The 19,896-nt window shown below is 45.3% G+C and overlaps 1 protein-coding gene across 1 annotated transcript in view; it reads right to left on the bottom strand.

The window, feature by feature from the left end:
• Positions 1 to 19,896, bottom strand: part of bmp6 (bone morphogenetic protein 6) — a 46,837-nt gene that overhangs the window by 2,950 nt on the left and 23,991 nt on the right. Inside the window, exons 2-6 of the mRNA XM_079754839.1 lie at positions 15,277 to 15,469; positions 11,316 to 11,464; positions 10,542 to 10,739; positions 633 to 709; positions 213 to 323 (exon numbers count right to left, since the gene is read on the bottom strand). Of these exons, the coding sequence (XP_079610965.1) occupies positions 213 to 323; positions 633 to 709; positions 10,542 to 10,739; positions 11,316 to 11,464; positions 15,277 to 15,469 (728 nt within the window). The remainder of the gene's footprint in view (positions 1 to 212; positions 324 to 632; positions 710 to 10,541; positions 10,740 to 11,315; positions 11,465 to 15,276; positions 15,470 to 19,896) is intronic.

The following is a 19,896-nucleotide window of genomic DNA, read 5'->3' on the forward strand; positions in this document are numbered from 1 at the left end:
TGAATGTCAAAATTGTAAAGCGCTTTGGATAAAAGCTTTATAAATGCAGTCCATTTACCATTTAGAGAATCCATCACAGCCATATCACATATCAATGCATTGTCCACGGTATGTTCAGTGGGTAGTGTAGTGGTTACATAGGCTGCCCGCTTCCTTCCAAATCCCGGTCGGTAACTATAGGAACACAGCGTAAAGAGCCCTGTTGATCTCACCAGTGTTTGCACGATGGCGTGGTTGGTGGCGTTCATGTGGGCATTGAGTGGGAAGGAACACTCTCCATCACAGTAGTTGGCAGCATAACCTTCTGGTGCAATGATCCAGTCCTGTAGGGAACACAACAAAAGGTTGAATATATAGGGGTCGGAAAAAACCCACCATTGTAAATTTGACAACTGAGTTGGACATTTTCCCTTTGCGGTAGAAACGCCTAGAAACGTATATTCCACATTTGATTTGCAAGTTCAGAGTTATGTTGTGTGTAGTCTCTCTACTCAGGGCAAATTAAATATATGCTTTCAGCGGGTGGAATTGAATGAGAAATGGATCCCATTTGATTTATGACATGTGGTTGATCCTAGCCCCGTCCCTTAAGAGACTACAGTGATGCAAGGCAAGGAGGAGATCCTTCCTACCTGCCAGCCCAGCTCCTTGAAGCTCACATAGAGCTCATGTCTTCTGCAGGCCGTCTTCTGGTCGCTGCTGTTGTAGTCTATGGAGGGACGAGACACAAGGTGGGAAACGATTGTTACTTTCTGTGGAGAACAAAACTATTGTGGGTTGAAACAAACATCAAATTCTGCATTACAGCTCAGCTATACTGCTCCCACCGGTGCGTATGTATATTGTGTAGTGTTCATTGTCCAATCACACAATTTGCAGATTTGTGAAGTCATTATAATCCTTAAAGATGTTGTGCAGTTATATGCAGTTACAAAAGCAACATGGAGAGGCAGCCAAGCAGTTTATACATGATAAAAAAATCTTGTGACCGGTCTGAGATGAGATGAATTTGGAACACACACACATTCCGACACACACACACACACACACAAACCACACACACACACACACACACACACACACACACACACACACACACACACACACACACACACACAACCTGACCCTCATAGAAACATCTGCCGTCGCCAGCAACCTAACGGGGCCTGACATTAACTGCATTAGGGCAATTTCCCTAGGTGAGAATGTGTGTCAATTTGATGTGTGCGTGATATAAAGCATAAAGCTAAATCCCCCCCCCCCCAAACCCCCCTTCCTGAGCTGAAGAGTGACTGTAAACGCTGTAAAAGTTGAGAATGTTTTCGGCAAAAGAACCCAGCACGCCTCGTGTAATTGGTCGGGCGTGGAGGCACACACACACACACACACACACACACACACACACACACACACACAAACACACACACGTCAGCGACACAGTCAACCGAAGCGGAGGTCACTGTAATCGGGGTCGGGGTGGGACCGGTCCTACATGCCTCTGGTTGATCTGGGAATGAGCAAAGCACTCTTGAACGCACGCCTAACAGAGCTTGTAGTTCCCCAAGTGCCTTTCCAGCGCTGGCGTGGATGCCACGCTGTGACACGGTGACAAACCCTCAGCGACCGCCCATCCGGCCAGACCCCTGTAGTCAACAGCATGACACAGTTTCCGCCCGAGTTGAGCGTACACTCTCAATGTCTCTTGTCTCCCTATGTCTCTCTCTCTCTCTCTCTCTTACATTCTCTCCTCTTGGTCTATCTCCCTGTCTCTCTCTGCCTCTCTCCCTTTTTCTCTCTTTCTCTCCCTGTTTCTCTGTCTGAACTTAACTACTTGCTTACTTACAGTTAATTGATAGTTAACTTAAGTCTATTTAGAGTCCTGAGCCCATCCCTAAACCTTACCCTTAACCCTTACCCTAACCATAACCCTAACCCTTACCCTTAACCCTAGCCCTAACCATAACCCTCACCCTAACCCCTCACCCTAGGATTAACCCTTACCCACTAAGAAAAAATAATAATAACATGCAAAGAAAAGACAAGGAAATAAAAGAAATGGGTGATGGTGTGCCATCTCCCATTTTCATTTGAACTAACAAAAACTGAAATATTCCACAAGAACCTACCCCCTAAGCATATCAAATTATTGGAAAAACCAAGAGCCAAAGAGGGCCTCCCAGTCACAGACACAGTGACATAAACCGACGGTCACAGGACCACTGAGGGGTGAGAGGGGGGGGTTCTGTAAGCAGCAGGAAATGGCCACAGAGGTTGCTTACAGTGTGAAGTGGGGTCAAGGGGTCTTTTCCGTAACCCTCGGAAACGTTCAGGTGTTTCCCGGGGATGAGTTTAGGAGCCTTCCTGTGTGCCAGGGGGTCTCCTCGCGTTATAGAGGCTGGACTCTTGTTTATACGTTGTCTGTGTGTGTGAGTGTGTGTGTGTGTGTGTGTGTGTGTGTGTGTGTGTGAGTGCGTGTGAGTGTATGTGTGACCATGTCCTTCCCCTCTCGTGTATGAATGATTAGAGTGTTTCTCGGTATGTGTGTCAGTGCACGTGTGTTTAGATGTGCGGGTTTGTGTATGTGTGTAAAATATCAACAATGTGCTTACAGACATGTACGCAGGCTTATTGGTTGCATCAGCGTGTGTTTGTGTGTGTGTGTGTGTGTGTGTGTGTGTGTGCATGCGTGCGTGCGTGCGTGCGTGCATGCGTGCATGCGTGTGTGTGTGTGTGTGTGTGTGTGTGTGTGTGTGTGCGTGTGTCTGTGCATGTGTGTTTGATTGTGTGTGTGTCCAGTGTGGTTGTGTGTGCGTATGCTTGTGTGTGTGTGTGCGTGTGTGTGTGTGCATGTGCACATCGCTGTGTGTGCATGTGCGCTTGGCTTTGTGTGTGTGTGTGTGTGTGTGAATATGCACGTGGCTGTGTGTGGTGTGTGTGTGTGTCTCTTGAGGAGTGCCCCTTTCCTTGCTGCAATGCCAGCAGGGCAGCCCTGTGTGTCTCCCACTAGACCCCAGTCTGTCTGGCCATGCGTCCGGAGACCACCTTAAGCGGCTCTTAGCGGGGCAATGTGTTCGGCCTTAACAGATTTAGAGACCGCTTCTGCAAATGTGGAAAAAGCTCAGTCACAAAACCAGGTGGCTGCGGACTTCTGCAGGGTTTTCCTGTCATTATCGCGACCGGCCTGTTGCTGGGAATACTCAGTGCTCGACAGAAAGGAAAAAAATTAAAAACAGTACAAGGAATATGGTAAACACAGCAGTCAGGGCGTTTGCTTGTGAAACATGCCCTCGTGTGTGCGCTTATATATATGTGAGTGAATGTGTGTGTGTGTGTGTGTGTGTGTGTGTGTGTGTGTGTGCTTGTGTGAGTGTGAGTGCGTGTGTATGTGTGTGATTGTGTGTTTGTGTGTGTGTGTGCGTCTGTGTGTGTGTGTTGTGTGTGTGTGTCAGATCCTGTGTATATGTAGGAGGTTGTTTGTTTAGATTCATCCACTTGGTTCTCATTATTCCCACAGTGTACCAAACAATGAAATACAAATAACACGCACACACACACACACACACACACACACACACACACACACACACACACACACACACACACACACACACACACACACACACAGACACACACACACCTCAGGACCCAATGTTCTGAAAGTATTTCTACTGGATTAAGCATTGGACGGCGGAGTCAGGGTGGAGAGAAACCCTGCTAGTGGTGAGAGGTCAGCTAAAGTCCTCCACTCCGGTAGGCCTGGGGTGTAGGACCCTTCATACGGCGTCTACAAGGACAGGACATACTGTCAGACTGGCTGCTTAGAAAACCTAATTCGCCAATGACTTGTTTTGTTGGCTCTACTCACACACACACACTTTTATGTGTCGCACACTCACGCAGACACACACACACACACACACGCTCATGCACACTCATAGGGGGACTTGTGCTTTGAGACAGAACCAGGGGAACGCCCTTTCGGAGGGTTTGGGACCAGGGCAGTGAGTGCTGCTGTCTAGGTCTGTGATTGAAACTATGAGTGAGTCTGTGCAAAAATCCATCGCAGCTCCACCAGACATGGATAACAGAGTATAGGTCTCGTAAACGTAAATCAACAATCGTAAGATTGCCTTAAAAAATGCATCCCGCAGTCGCAGGATAAATGTACATGCACGTGTACATACTTTTGTGAAACGATAAAACCGTGCTTAACCACACCCAGAGTACAATATTTCCCACTGGTCTCCTCTTAAAAATCAGGCTCTGAAACCCCACTCGCCTACATGTGAATGTGCTGTTTGTATTTAAGTTTTTAAGTATTTAAGTCACATGGGTAAACCCTTCCACTTAGGTGCGTAATTCAGGGTAGGCCTTCAGCTCCGAATGTATTTTGTTTTAGTCGTCATCGGGGGGTGATTGGTGGTGACACGCCCTTGCTTGGTTAAGTGTCGTGTGATCACAGAGAACTTGAGCTGTCTCTCATTCCCCTCTCTCTCGTTCTCTCTCTAGCTCTCTCTCTCGTTCTCTCTCTAGCTTTCTTTCTCTCTCATTCTCTCTCTCTCGCTCTCTCTTTCTCTCTCTCTTTGTCTCTCCCATTCTCCCTCTAGCTCTCTCTCGTTTTCTCTCTAGCTCCCTCTCTCTAGCTCTCTCTCTCTTGTTCTCTCTTTGTCTCTCTCGTTCTCCCTCTAGCTCTCTCTCTCTCGCTCTCTCTTTCTCCCTCGTTTTCTCTCTCTTGCTCTCTCTCTCTAGCTCTCTCTCGTTCTCTCTTGCGCTCTCTCTCTAGCGCTCTCGCTCTGTCTCTCTCGTTCTCCCTCTAGCTGTCTCTCTCTAGCTCTCTGTTCTCTCTCTCACTCTCTCTCTGTCTCTCTTGTTCTCCCTCTCGCTCTCTCTACCTAGCTCTCTAGCACTCTCTCTCTCGCTCTCTCTCTCTAGCACTCTGTGACTCTCTCGTTCTCTCTCTAGCTCGCTCTCTGTCTCTCACTCTCACTCTAGCACTCTCTCTTTCTCTGTCTCTCTCTACACCTCTCTGAGTTTAGCAGCCATCACCATGGACAGTGTGTGTGTGTGTGTGTGTGTGTGTGTGTGTGTGTGTGTGTGTGTGTTTTTCTCAACGGGGAATAAAACCCATATTTACTGTGGGTGTTCATTGAGTGCAAAAGGCCAACATTCACAGTGCCCATAAACCTACATCTCCACTTCCTGCCTATTAAGATCCCACACACACACACACACACACACACACACACACACACACACACACACACAGACATGCAGACACACACACACACACACACACACACACACATACACTCACTACATCAGAGCACTGAGGACAGGAACCCTAACAGGGATCCTGTGTGTTGGAAGGATGGAAAGTAGCTCATTACGATTTATCTGTTTGTCGTGTTACCGTGGTAACTGTAAGGCGACTCGGAGGGAGCATAGCTGGTCATATTTCTGAGGGCCGCCGCTTCCTGAGTATATGGCCAATATTTGTTACTCAGCCAAATATATCATTTCTTTTTTTAACGTTATAAGAAAGTTGCGGTACCACAGTCACATGGTTATAACAGTAATATAAGACGCGTGTATTTTAATTCATAACTCTATTGGACCACCGGCTTGTTCCTCTAGCGTGGGTTTGTAGCTGAAGGCCAAACCATTTAGTTAGGTTCCCCACAGGTTCATGATGGAATAAATAGGTCACGGCAGTCAAGGGAATGGACTCAGAAATGTGACGATATTATTGGTGTGTGGTTCTGTCCGTAATGAGGGACGGGAGAGGGGCCGTCCCTCACGGTCCAATTAGAAGACAGATGAATTTGCGGCAGGTGTTGCCAGTTACTAATTGACTTCTTTTGCAGTAGCTGGACCCGCGGAAAAAACACTAGAATAGATGAGTGACCAATGACGGCAAAAATCCTTGGAATACATACCAGGCAATCGATAGTTTTGAGTTGATAGACGGTTTTGTGCTAACAATAATCAATGGTGGGCTTCAGGCCGCTGATTGAGAACCTGTGTGCCTGTGACATTAAAACACCTAAATGATGAACAACAGTGTCAGCAGATTAAAAAAACACACTGATATACTGCAAACTTATTCTTGAGACCATTATGACCACCATGACGCAAAAGTTGCTGAGGAACTTTCTTGAAAAATTCTTGGTTTTAACAATTACAGTAACACACTTACAGCTGCCATAACTATTCAGTAACCAGGCAAGGTACGGCAGACGTACTTCACAACAGGGGGCCCCAGAAAAAAAAATAGCGTCTTAGTTCCGGAGATTTGCTGGTGGAGATTATTCGCTTATTTGGTTCCCGCTCTTCTCTCTCCTTCCCCTTTATCCGTCTTCCTGTCTTTCACCACAGAGGTTATTAAACTCTGCGAGGGAGCTTCGCCATGTCTAATTACTTTGAAGGTAAACACAAAAAGAGTTTGGAGGGGTGTTGGCGTGGGAGGGGAGGAGAGACGGATGATAAAACACAGCTGGCCAAGTGCCGTGTCATTATAATGCCTTTAGCGATACTGTTAGCGTGGTCAGTCTTTTAGCTAGCTGCTAATGAGTAGCTGGGCCCTAATTACAGGCCACTGGGGCTACGCTAGGACGCGATACTCCTTCCCCGAATGGTTGTTAACTTCCCCCGCAGCCCAGAGCCCGGGGCCGACTCCCGTTACTGTCCCACAGCTCGCCTCGCCCACTAAAACCCCAAATTACCTTTAAAGGTGTCGCATTGTTCCTCTGGCGCAGTCAGCCGTGAACCCCCCCCGCTGGGGAGAAGCCTTCCGCCCGGCCCCGTGTTTCAAATCACTGCATTGTTAACTGACTTTTATTTGCATGAGCTCTTTGGAGGGGGGATGCAAGTCAAATTGTGGAATGCATCGCAAAGAAAATATGTATTTTAAACATACATATATTGGAGGGAGATGTTAAAACTGCCTTAGACTAACTCGATTCATTGTTATGGATACAACAATTCAATGTAAAGATATGTGTATGTATATAGTCGTACTTTTTTGCATAAATTGTGTGAAGGAAATTAATTAAGGGCAATATCTTATCTTCTTTAGGTGAAGCAGACGTTAGCATCCAAGGCTTCACACAAAACTACAGCAAGGAGGGTGTCTTAACTTAAATTTAACCACTTGTATGTAAGTTATTGAGTTGTATTGCATGATTACACTGCACATGTAAACAGGACATTTGTTTTAGGAAGTAATAGCAAAACCACGTTTTGATAAATAAAACTTCTGGTGACTTAACCACAAGTCTTATTTATTATCTTCATATTGTGTGTATTGTGGCCAAAACAGATTCATTTGATGATTGGGGAAATGATAAGAGAAATAAACAGTACGGCGAAGACTAGTTTGATGCTGATTGCTTCTGATCACTTCCAATGGCCTTCAGAAACAGCATCAAAGCACACTCTCGAATGTTTGTTTGTTTCCTGACTTATTTACCCATGATCCTCCAGTGTTTTCAGGTTTAATGAGGTTTTCATAAATAACAGAAAATGCCACAGCAGGTAGTGCGCTCCAAAGAGTCCATATACTCCCAGCAAGCGATGCAACTTCTACTTTAAATATAAATGTAACTTACAGGCTCATATTCTTCCTTTGTGAGTGTTTTGTCTTCATATTTATGATTCAAGATGGGACTTTAAGCCCCTCTGGAGCTTACTCAAGTGTTCACATTGGGGCCTGTGACACTGCCCTGCTGTTTCAATTATATTCACCTCACCACAATATCGTGTCTAAGTACAAAAACAAGGGCGAACGTTGACAACAAAAACTCCCCAGAGAATATCTTGAGCACAAATAAAGCGGTTAATATCAAAGCATCGGTGGCCTGGAACTGAAAGCGAGCAGTCAAGGCCTTCCACCACAGAGTGATGCTGGCCTAACCCCCCCCCCCCCCCCCCCCCCCCCCCCCCCATTAGACAGATGCGCCCTCCCTCCGTCCATCCACCGAGCCCTGTTTCGTCCTCGTCTCTAAGATGAGCGCAGTGTATTGGAACCACATGCCCCGCAGATTCCTACAGGAATCCTCCCAAGTTGTGTCCCATCCCGCCCCTGTCTCTCCACCCCACCAACCCACCGACCCACCCATCAAGCCCCTCCCTCCCTCTCTCTGGACCCGGACAACAAGGCCATCGCAGAAGGGGGTGGGGGTTTGGGGCAGGGGGGTGGGACGGGGGTCTGGAGGCCGGGATTGGAGGGGTGGATGGGTCGGTTGGTGGGTGGGTGGCCTTCCTGTTTCGGGTCTAAATATTTACACTCTCCGTCATCCCGGCGGGCAGAGCGGAGAGGTCTTGATGTTTTGGGTTATGTAAAGTCCAATTCCTCCTGGACGCAGACTCCACAGAACTCCCCTTGTCGGGACGCTCCCAGAGCAAGGTTATAACAGTGATTAAAGCGTCACGGAGACCCTGAAAAAACTAAACCCTATGAGTTTAGTGTTGACCCACAGTAGATCACGGGTTGATTCTTCTGTTTTATTTGTGTGAGGTAATAAATCTTGGTCTAACCGTATCAATCATGTTGTTGTTGAAAGAATTCTAAGAACACGTTGTCCTCAAAACTCAAACTGTTACCTTGAACCACACTTGCTCACACTTGAACCACTCAATCCCAATCACTGACTTTTGCGTTTAAAGCAAAATCCATGACCATGCAGCTTTTTGGGAACAAATCAAAGACAATGGAGCTCATGGAAACTGCGGTCTTTGTTCTGGGAAACGCTACTGATATTCGAATGGCCTTGCACAGGAGCTTCTGCGATGATTATTTCCAGGGGCCGTTAGCCATCCGTCTCCTGCCCTGAGGTGACCGGGGGGGTAGCTGGAGAGAACCAGCGCTGCCAGAACCCAACATGTGTTGGACTCGAACCATCTTCTACAAACAACCAACCCAAAGTCTTTGTTCTCTGGTTTTCCCCCCTGCTGCAGCTTTCATCTTGTGCGGTGACTTAAGCAAAATGCTGGCAGGATTTTAACCTACAACCCCTCGTGCCAAACAGCGGTTCGCAGGTGCGGGCTCGAGCACACAACGTCCAAAACTGCATTAAAAAAAAGGATGGGATCCGACAAAACTACAAATGTCAGCAATAACCCTTTCTTTTTCCCCTGACAAAGCGCTAAGACAAACTCACAGGGCTGTTGTCCCACAAGTGGCCTGGAGTAAAGCAAACGGGTGCTTTAGCCATTAAATGGAAGCAACAGCGAGAGAGCGAGGTAAATCACTTATCTGCCTCTGTAAACTTAGCGACTCCCCAACTCTGATCCCCGAGTCTTATCCAGCCAAACACAGCTGTACTGTATATATCGCATATGCAGAGCCTCTCTCTCTCTCGCTCTCTCTCCCTCCATCCTTTATCGCTCCCTCTCTCTGACAATCTTGCGGTGCACCTATATGGGCTTACGGTTAGCATTTTGCCTCAGCAGTCATATTAACTGAGGATCAGACGGTTGTTAGCGTTAGCCTAGCAATGGCTGATGTTTGCACAATGAAGCCTCACAGGGGGAAGCTTAGCCCTGAGCGCTACAAAGGCTAGACAGAATTATGCAGTGGGAGGATTAGGGCTTGATTTAATTTGAAGGGCTTATGAGGGGCTCATAACATCAGGCGCGTACCTGCTTGTCAAATCTATCTGGGGCGGAGGCAGGAAGCTAGCAGGGGGGGGGGGGGGTTTCTTTTTCCTTTTTGGAGGTTGGTGATGAGGTCACTGGTCAAGGGAGCATTCTCTCTCTTTTTCCGATTTCTTCAGTCTGACCGGAACCTCTCCCTCTGTCTCTGTCTCTGTCTCGGTCTCTCTTTCATCTTCAGATCACACCATCCTCCTCACCTATCCATCTCACGCGGCCCCAATAAGGTCATTTCCGATTGGCCCGTCGTGGGAGCTGGTGTGGGATGTGTCTGCCGCGGGTCGCGGGTCTGGTTTCTGTACCTTTAATCCGTAGGTGGATTATCTCTAGTAAGAACAGCTCCGGGACCTCGTTTCCCGGACTCCGGCGTTCTGATTAGAGGAAGGTCCGACCAGAGTCAGGTCCAATCTGTCAAGACGCCTCAGCGTCCTCCGCATCAGGCAGACTATGAACACATGCTCCCCCTCCTCCGGCCGCCTCGCGATCCATTGATCACCGCAGACGCGTTGTGATCGGTTGTGACTGGGCCTGAGGTGAGCCGGCGGCCAGTGGCGCAGCTGCATGTGTCTGTGTGCGTGTATGTGTGTCTGTGTCTGTGTGTGTGTGCGTGTCTGTGTGTGTGTGTGTGGGAGACTGGTGTTCATGGTTAGGCTATGATGCAATCAGCATGTGGGCTCGAGAGACACAGAGAGAGACAGAGAGAGACACAGAGAGAGACAGAGAGAGACTGAGAGAGGGAGAGAGGGAGGGAGAGAGAGAGAGAGAGGGAGAGAGAGAGAGAGAGAGAGAGAGAGAGAGAGAGAGAGAGAGAGGGAGAGAGAGAGAGAGAGAGAGAGAGAGAAAGAGAGAACCAGACAGCTAGGGGACCTGGGCGGGGAGGGGGAACCCACCTGCTGGGCTGGGGCCCCGGGAGCCCTCCTGGGGCTGATTGGAGCGGTTGCGGTTCTGCTGTCGCCGCTTGCCCCCCGTGGAGCGCGGGCTGCGCACGTGCAGCTCGCTCACCTTGAAGAAGGCCACCATGAAGGGCTGCTTCTCCACCGCCTCGCCCCGGCCCACAAGCCCCGCCTCCTTGGAGCCCATCATGCGCCCTGGGGTGCGAACACAAACACACACACACACACACACACACACACATAAACATACCACACACACAGATAGGAGGTTCACTCAACACATTGTGATCATCCAAGGAAAATGTATTTTGCCGTACAATGTTAATTTGGATTTCACTTTCAACACTTCTTTGGTCATTTCCACACCTACCAAGGCTTTTGTGGGCACCCCAGGCAGTTTTGGGTTGCTTGCTTCAATATTTAGATAGTTGATACCCGTCTCCTCATATCCAATATAAGCCCATTGACCCCATAAATTCCATTTTAAAGGTATATCTTGGCATGAGATGCTAATCATCTCGTGTTTCAATGTTTAATATAAACCTGAATATTCCGTCCGGGATTAACAAAGTACCACCTCATATTATCGAATAAAGCATTGCAAAATGTATCCATTTACATTAGCTTGAGACCACACCATGGAGATCCACATCAACAAACATACTGAATTCACCCGGCGATGCAATAGAGGAAGAAACACAACGCCCAACGGTGTTCGGCCGAAACCTCGTCCAGAACCTCATGACTCCGGGCCTGGCTCAGTCCGCTTACCGCTGCTGGTCTCAACGCTGATCTGCAGGCCCAGGTTGTGTCCCGGGCTCATCACCCACAGGTTGCTGGTGGATGTGATCTCAAACTCCAGCCAGCCCTCCTCAGCAGCCCAGAGCCGGCGAGACTCCAGCAGGAACAGGTCTGCCTCTCTGAGACGGGGGAGGAAGCACAGAAGTGAATACGTGACATGAGAGAGCTGTATTGGAATCAATGACGCTCATTTTTAATTTTGGGAAGTTGTATGATTTCATTGATGATGCTAGTTGTGAGATTGGCAATCAGATTTAAGTGCAGCTGCATTGCAATCAATGTTGTCGATTTTCTTTTGGATTCTATTCTAATGCATTGATGATATTAGATTGATTTTAGATGTGGATCTATTTTTCGAGATGATTACATTTCTGATCATATAACTTTAATAAACAACAGAAGCACACTCATCCCTTTGTGCCGACAGAATGAGCAGAGTAGCTCGCATCTTTCTCTAAGCAGTAAACTAAGACAAAATATGTTTACGCCGGTTTAGAAGATCCGTGGTTGATCCGTAACCCAGGAGCCCGCAAGTTTGTTTGAGGTGAGGACAATAGTAGAGTGTTGCAACAACAGACACATGATAGCACTATGGTCTTCCTGATGGTGGCTCTACTAAAGGCTCGACCATATGGTTCACCTCCAACGGGGGGGAAAGGAAGGAAACAGGGCTCTGGGTATTAAGTCGAAAAATATGTTAACATCATTCACGTCGAGGGAAGCGCACGAGGGAAGCCGGACTCCCAGCTCTCCTTGCACCATTTATTTTTGCACAAAAATTTTGCCTCTCTCTAACAAGACAAGTTTTTAAATGAGATGCCAATTTCCTCAGAGCAACAGGGGCCAGAGAACAAAAACAGCTTAACACCCAAGGGAGGAACAAGGCGTACCGCAGCCTTGGCCAGGACTCAAAAAGACTAGCAAAGAGATGTGGAACAACAACAAAAATCACCCAAAATGGCTGTGGCTGATAAGAGGGCCTGGGGTCCATCCCTCCCATTACATTTCGGTAATGACACACCTGCCATTATGGTTCGATAATGAAACGCCTGCCAATCGCAGGTCGAAAGCCACGGCATCAAAGCCCCGCAATCACCCAGGTGTTCCGGGAATGTCCCCGCGGGCGGGGGACATCCTCTCCTTATTGGCTCGTTAATTAGCGCGTTTGAAATGCGTGGCCAATCGCAAGCTGCCATGCCGCACGTCTGGAAGCAGTGGTGTTGAAGTGAAGCATAGAGGACAAAGATCAAAGGTAAACCCTTAAAATAGATGGAGCTCTTTAACCGGGTTCCCTATGTTGACTCTGTGTTTGTTGGCATGAGATCCGAGTTTTGGATGGGGTTTTTTTTGTGTGAGAGTGGGTTCGATGCGATCTTGGTGTACCAGGTCTTTTCACTCGGCAAGAACTGGTGATAAACCATAAACCAATGAAAGCTCACAGGGGGTTCGGTCCGGGGTTACCTGCGATGTTCTGGGTCTTTAAACACGACTAGTAAACTAGTCTTATTGAGTGACTGCCTAAATTAACTTGAAAAATAGGGTCAGAGGTCGCCCAGGTCCCTGTTAGTTTGCAATATATGTCCTTTATGGGCCTTGTCGATGCAGATAAAAGATAATTGGAAAAATATATTGTAAAATAACTTTGACGCAATCCTACAGACATGCAAAGAATGGTAAGAAAACACATTAGTCATCAATACTAAATCAAAGATAATGGTCAGCGGAAGCCAAGCACACCCTCATCTGAGCCATTATGGCAGACCTAAGGCATGATGGAGATACCGTCAGGTGAATCGCTGCTTTTATCTTCATCGTCCAGAAGAAGAATTTCCCACCAAACCCTGTCTTTTCTCTGTGTCTCTCTCTCAGACACACACGCCTCTCACACACACATAATCACACACACACACACACACACACACACACGTCTCACACACGTCTCACACACACACACACACACACACAGTCCCATAGACATTTCAGCACCGTGATCGGGCCGCATTCCAGACCTGCTGCTACAGAAACGGCCCCTGACCAAATTAAAAGTACAAAGGGTGTGAGGCTTGTTAAGCGGTCTATCATTATGGCTTAGAGTCAGATCGGGGGGCCGGCTCTTTCAGGGCGAGTTGGGGTACGAGGAAGTTAATAGGCTCCCTGCCGAGGTGAGATTGGAGAGGAGACAAGGGACAGGTCCTTCCTTTTCTTTTTTTCTTGTTCCCACACACACGTGAATGAGGGCCCCAGCGCTGGAGAGACGTTTCTGTGGAGCCAAAGACACTTCCAACATGGAGCTTATTCTGGAGCCTCTGCTCGCTCCCTAAAACCCTGAACGAAGGAAAGACCCTGAAGGAGGAAGCTGCGTTTGGCAGCGCTTTGCCTTTTTCTGTTGTTGCTCCTACTGACTGTGACCAAAAGTCCTTATGAAAGATTATACCATAACAGCCATAACCAAAGTATTTATTGAAGATTATACCATAACAGCCATAACCAAAAGTCTTTATTGAAGATTATACCATAACAGCCATAACTAAAGGTCTTTATCAAAGATAATACCATAACAGCCATAACCAAAAGTCTTTATTGAAGATTATACCATAACAGCTACAACAAAAAGTCCTTATTAAAGATTATACCATAACAGCTATAACTTAAAGTCTTCATAAAAGATAATACCATAACAGCCATAAACAAAGTATTTATTAAAGATTATACCATAACAGCTACAACAAAAACTCCTTATTAAAGACTATACCATAACAGCCATAACTAAAATTCTTTAGTTGTATCTCGTCTTTGGTCTTCATACTAAATTATAAAGACTTTTAAGATATTTTGGGTTCCCACATTAAAGTTGAATAGACTTTAAAAATGGTTTGCGCATCTACATTGTTTTGAAGGGTAAAGAACTTTTGCGCAGACAGTGACTGCGTAGTTCAATAAAGAGGTTTTTATATCTATACTGACTTTTCCCCCCAAATAAATACTTTTTCTCGATTTTTCATTCTCTCCATCTCAGCTGAAATCTCAGAATATATCTCTTATACTAATACATACTAATATATATATATATATATATATATATATATATATATACTACTTGCCCTTGGTAGTTGTAGCTGGTTCCCATTGGTCATGGCTGACAAAACATCTTTGGGGCCGATCTCATTGGATGTTTATCTATCCCCGGGGCCACTATGTAAATGTTTGGCGAGTGTTAGGCTCGCTCGCTCGGTGGCGGTGGGGAGGATTCTGAGGCTATTTCTGTAAGCCTGCGTGGTTTTTGCGTGATTCTGCATCGCTCTGTTTAGCGGCCAGAACATAGTGTCCGTCGCTCTGTTTAGCTAACGCATCAGAGAGAGAGAGAGGGAGAGAGAGAAAGAGAGAGAGAGAGAGAGAGAGAGAGAGAGAGAGAGAGAGGAAGTGAGAGAAAATGTGAGAGATGATGGAATTTTTTGTTGTGAAGCACTCCCTTGAAATTCCATCGAACACCATATGCGCACCTATGGGTGGCCCCCTCCCCCACTCCCAGCATGCATCAGTTATTCCATCCTTGATCACTATCGCATTGTTTGAACATTTATAATAACATCTGAATATTTGTATTTCACTCTGGTGTGCGTGTGTTTGTGTGTTTGTTTGTGTGTCCGTGTGTGTGTACCATATGGTACTTTGTGTGTGTGTGTGTGTGTGTGTGTGTGTGTGTGTGTGTGTGTGTGTGCGTGTGTGTGTGTGTGCATGCGTTCACACTGTATGCATTCCTTCTTACTGTGTGTTTGCGTGTGAGTGAGCACCTGTTTGTGTGTTCGTATTTGATTACTGTGTGTGTGTGTGTGTGTGTGTGTGTGTGTGTGTGTGTGTGTGTGTGTGTGTGTGTGTGTGTGTGTGCGTGTGTATGTGTGTGTGTGTGTGTGTGTGTGTGTGTGTGTGTTACCTGTCGGGGTGCTCCTTCACCACCTGGTACACCTTCAGGAGGAAGGTGTCGTTGCGCGACGCGCGGCTCACACACTCCTTGTAGAGGCGGAACTCTGCGGCGGTGACTGTCTCCCCGTCCGGGATCTGGGTCAGGTTGAACCGGAACTCCTTATGGTGCCGCCGCTGGCCCGGAAGCTCCCGGTCGTGCTCCACTGTTGGGGGGGAGCACAATATTACACTATTGAACTATGAATCTATGTATCAAACTATTACACAATTAAACTATGTATCAAACTATTACACTATTAAACTACGTATAAAACTATTACACAATTAAACTATGTATCAAACTATTACACAATTAAACTATGTATCAAACTATTACACAATTAAACTATGTATCAAAATATTACACTATTGAACTGTGAAACTATGTATCAAACTATTACACTATTGAACTATGAATCTATGTATTAAACTATTACACTATTGAACTATGAATCTATGTATCAAACTATTACACTATTGAACTATGTATCAAACTATTACACTATTGAACTATGTATCAAACTATAACACTATTGAACCATGAATCTATGTATCAAACTATTACACTATTGAACTATGAATCTATGTATCAAACTATTACACTATTGAACTGTGAAACTCTGTATCAAAATATTACACTATTGAACTGTGAAACTATGTATCAAACTATTACGCTATTGAACTATGAAACTATGTATCAAAATATTACACTATTGAACTATGTATCAAACTATTACACTATTGAACTATGGATCTATGTATCAAACTATTACACTATTGAACTATGAATCTATGTATCAAACTATTACACTATTGAGCTGTGAATCTATGTATCAAACTATTACACTATTGAACTGTGAAACTATGTATCAAAATATTACACTATTGAACTATGAAACCATGTATCAAACTATTAGACTATTGAACTGTGAATCTATGTATCAAAATATTACACTATTGAACTATGTATCAAACTATTACACTATTGAACTATGGATCTATGTATCAAACTATTACACTATTGAACTATGAATCTATGTATCAAACTATTACACGATTGAACTGTGAATCTATGTATCAAACTATTACACTATTGAACTGTGAATCTATGTATCAAACTATTACACTATTGAACTGTGAAACTATGTATCAAACTATTAGACTATTGAACTGTGAAACTATGTATCAAAATATTACACTATTGAACTATGAAACCATGTATCAAACTATTACACTATTGAACTATGAAACTATGTATCAAAATATTACACTATTGAACTATGTATCAAACTATTACACTATTGAACTATGGATCTATGTATCAAACTATTACACTATTGAACTATGAATCTATGTATCAAACTATTACACGATTGAACTGTGAATCTATGTATCAAACTATTACACTATTGAACTGTGAATCTATGTATCAAACTATTACACTATTGAACTGTGAAACTATGTATCAAACTATTACACTATTGAACTGTGAAACTATGTATCAAACTATTACACTATTGAACTATGTATCAAACTATTACACTATCAAACTATGTATCAAAATATTACACTATTGAACTCTGAAACTATGTATCAAACTATTACACTATTGAAGTATGAATCTATGTATCAAACTATTACACTATGAAACTATGAAACTATGTATCAGAATATTTTGTTGTTGTCCTATGAACCTATTAATGTAAATGTTTCAAACTATTATGCTATTAAACTATGAAACTATGCATCAAACTATTACGGTGTTGTCCTATAAACCTATTGATATAAATGTATCAAACTATTGTGCGAGATGGCTCTTTTTTAAGAGACGCAAGGAGAAATGTCCCAAAAAATTATATTGTTTTGGTGAACTGTCCAATGCAAACAGTCGACAGTCTGTTGTTCTTGTAAAATGTGATCCATGGAAGGATCAAGGATGAATGATGAATATTGATTCAACGGTGACCCCGACCTTATCTGGACTTAAGAACACCTGGTTTGTGTGGTCCCATGTGGAAGGTACTTATACCGAACACCAGCCAGGTTCAGAGGATTTACTACATCTGCAACCCACCCACCCTCCATGTAACAACATGCATGCAGGTCAAGCCGTGACAGAGAGAGAGTGTGAGGTCCGTGCGAGTTTGCGCTCAGCGATCTAGCATATTGAGATAGCTTCACCGAATCAGAACCATATTTCCAACCAGCCTTTCAGGTCCCTGTTCCGCTAAGGCAAAACTTATTTATTTTCATGCCAAAACCCCCAAAGTTACATTTTAAGCGAAAATAAATCCACAGTATAGTATTTTCTTATTAACCACATAACGGTATGTCCAAATTACTGTTGTTTTGAGTTTACTTTCACAAGCTTGAAACTACTGGTCATTGGCTCAAGATATCGTACTCTCATACTGCGTGATTTGATATCTCTGTGGTGACTCTACTGATTTTCCCAATGTTTCCAATCTGGTTAGCCCCTGATTCAATTATAAAAATATTTTACAGACACATGGAAATACATTGAGCCTTTTCCCTTCAAATATTCAAATAATGTCTTGCAAGTTAAGCCACTGGATTGCCTATTCCCAAACCTCCTAAACCTAAACGCAGGCTGTGGAAGTCATTAAAACAACGGCAATGTGTGATGTATGCTTCGTGGGCTAATAGTGCGTCTTTGTGGCTTCCCGTTTCCCTAAATAAACCTCTCGACTATCATCCCTCCGTTGCAAAAAACCCTGTGGTCTGGCCTTTTCCGGCGACAGCAAACTTTAATGCGCTTCATGACCACATCTGAAGCCGCAGAAATCACACACACACACACAAGCTCACGTGCACACACACACACACACACACACACACACACACACACACACACACACACACACAAACACACACACACACAAGCGTACACACACACACAGGCATACACACACAAACACACACAGATAAACAAACAGAAACACACACACACTCACACACACGCACACACATAAATACACAGATAGAGACACACACAAACACAGAGACACACACACACACACGACACACACACACACACAAACACATACAATCAAAAAATCAAATGCATGCAAAAGGCCTTGTTGGCTTTAAAGTGCAACATGCCCTGTGATGATTATGCGTTTCCTTATTGGAATGGTTTCTCTGTCTTGCTGGGGGACAGCCACAGTAAAGGATCTGAATGGCAGACGTCCCCCGCAGACTTGAAGCACCGTGCGGGGACCCGAGAACAGAGAGGGAGCCGTGGACCACAATGTGTGTGTTTGTGTGAAACTAATGTACAGGGCTTATTTTCACACAAAAAAACATTCTCTCTCTCTGTCTCTTTCCCTCTCTCTCTCTCTCTCTCTCTCTCTCTCTCTCTCTCTCTCTCACTCTCTCTCTCTCTCTCTCTCTCTCTCTCTCTCTCTCTCTCTCTCTATCTATCTCACACACACACATAAACACTTAAATAAGTTTAACAGCTCTTAAATCAAAGTTGGCTGTTTGGTTTGGAAGCCTGATTTTAATTAAGTAAGTCTTTGTTTCAAATCTTTGATCCAGTCCATATTTAAATTATGTAACTTGTTTTTGGAAAAAGAAGAAGAAGTATTCCGGATGGTTTATCAATTCAAGGATCGCATGTGTCCAACACAGTAGATGGGATCCCATTTTCCCATGTCAACCTGACCCGTTGATCATGAAGTCTCCCCTGCTCCTGGTGCGTGTGAGTGATGGTTTTTGGGGGGGGGTTGAGAGCTACAGGTTCAGCGAGGTCAAGAAAGACAGAGGTCCATGGATATTGGCTTCTTGCAGCCTTGCATTTTGTTTGAACATGCTTTTTACAAAGCATTGCGTGCAAAGCGTGTGTGCAAAGCGTGTTTTCCCCCAGCTTGAAAGGAAAGCCCCGTCATGGGTTAGCGATGCGGCCCAAGTTTTCTGCTCCACATATCTGCTCTTCCTCCCCTTATTTCTCCACCTTGTTCCTCAATCCCCCTTTTGCTATCTTGTTTGTCTTGCCTGCTCCCCTCGATCGCCGCGGTCTCCCCCCCAAACAAAGTCTCAGTATGCCGACCTCCGGCTGACCTGACCTTAACGCTTGAGAAAACCTAACCTTCACCATCACTTCACAGGAGCCCTTGAACCACCCTCCTGGTCCAAAGACAATAAAAACAAAAGTCCACAACCAATCACAATAGCCGCAGTGAGAGAGATGATCTGGTGGCTTAGACGGGGCTCGACGGGAAACCCTGTCCGTCTCAAAGCTGGGGGCCAAACCAACATCACACGGTTTCCCAGTCGGACAGCGTTTGAAACGGACGTGGCAGAGCGGGGGTAAAGATAAAGCGATCGGGGCGCCCCGGTAGCCCACCGGGTAGAGGGCGTACCATATAGCCTCAGTCCTGAACAAATCGAACCCGGGTTTGCATCCTGCCCGTGGTCCTTTGCTGCATGTCCTCCACTCTATCTCCCTTACCTTCCTCTCAATCTCGCTCTATCATAAAAATGCAAGGACATATAAATCTTAGAAGGATGAACTGAATCTTAGGTCTTCTGGCCGCAACCACCTGGGATGTTGGTAAAGACGAAAAGG

This window comes from Pollachius pollachius (genome assembly GCF_949987615.1).
Source record: "Pollachius pollachius genome assembly, chromosome: 17".
NCBI classification, from domain to species: domain Eukaryota; kingdom Metazoa; phylum Chordata; class Actinopteri; order Gadiformes; family Gadidae; genus Pollachius; species Pollachius pollachius.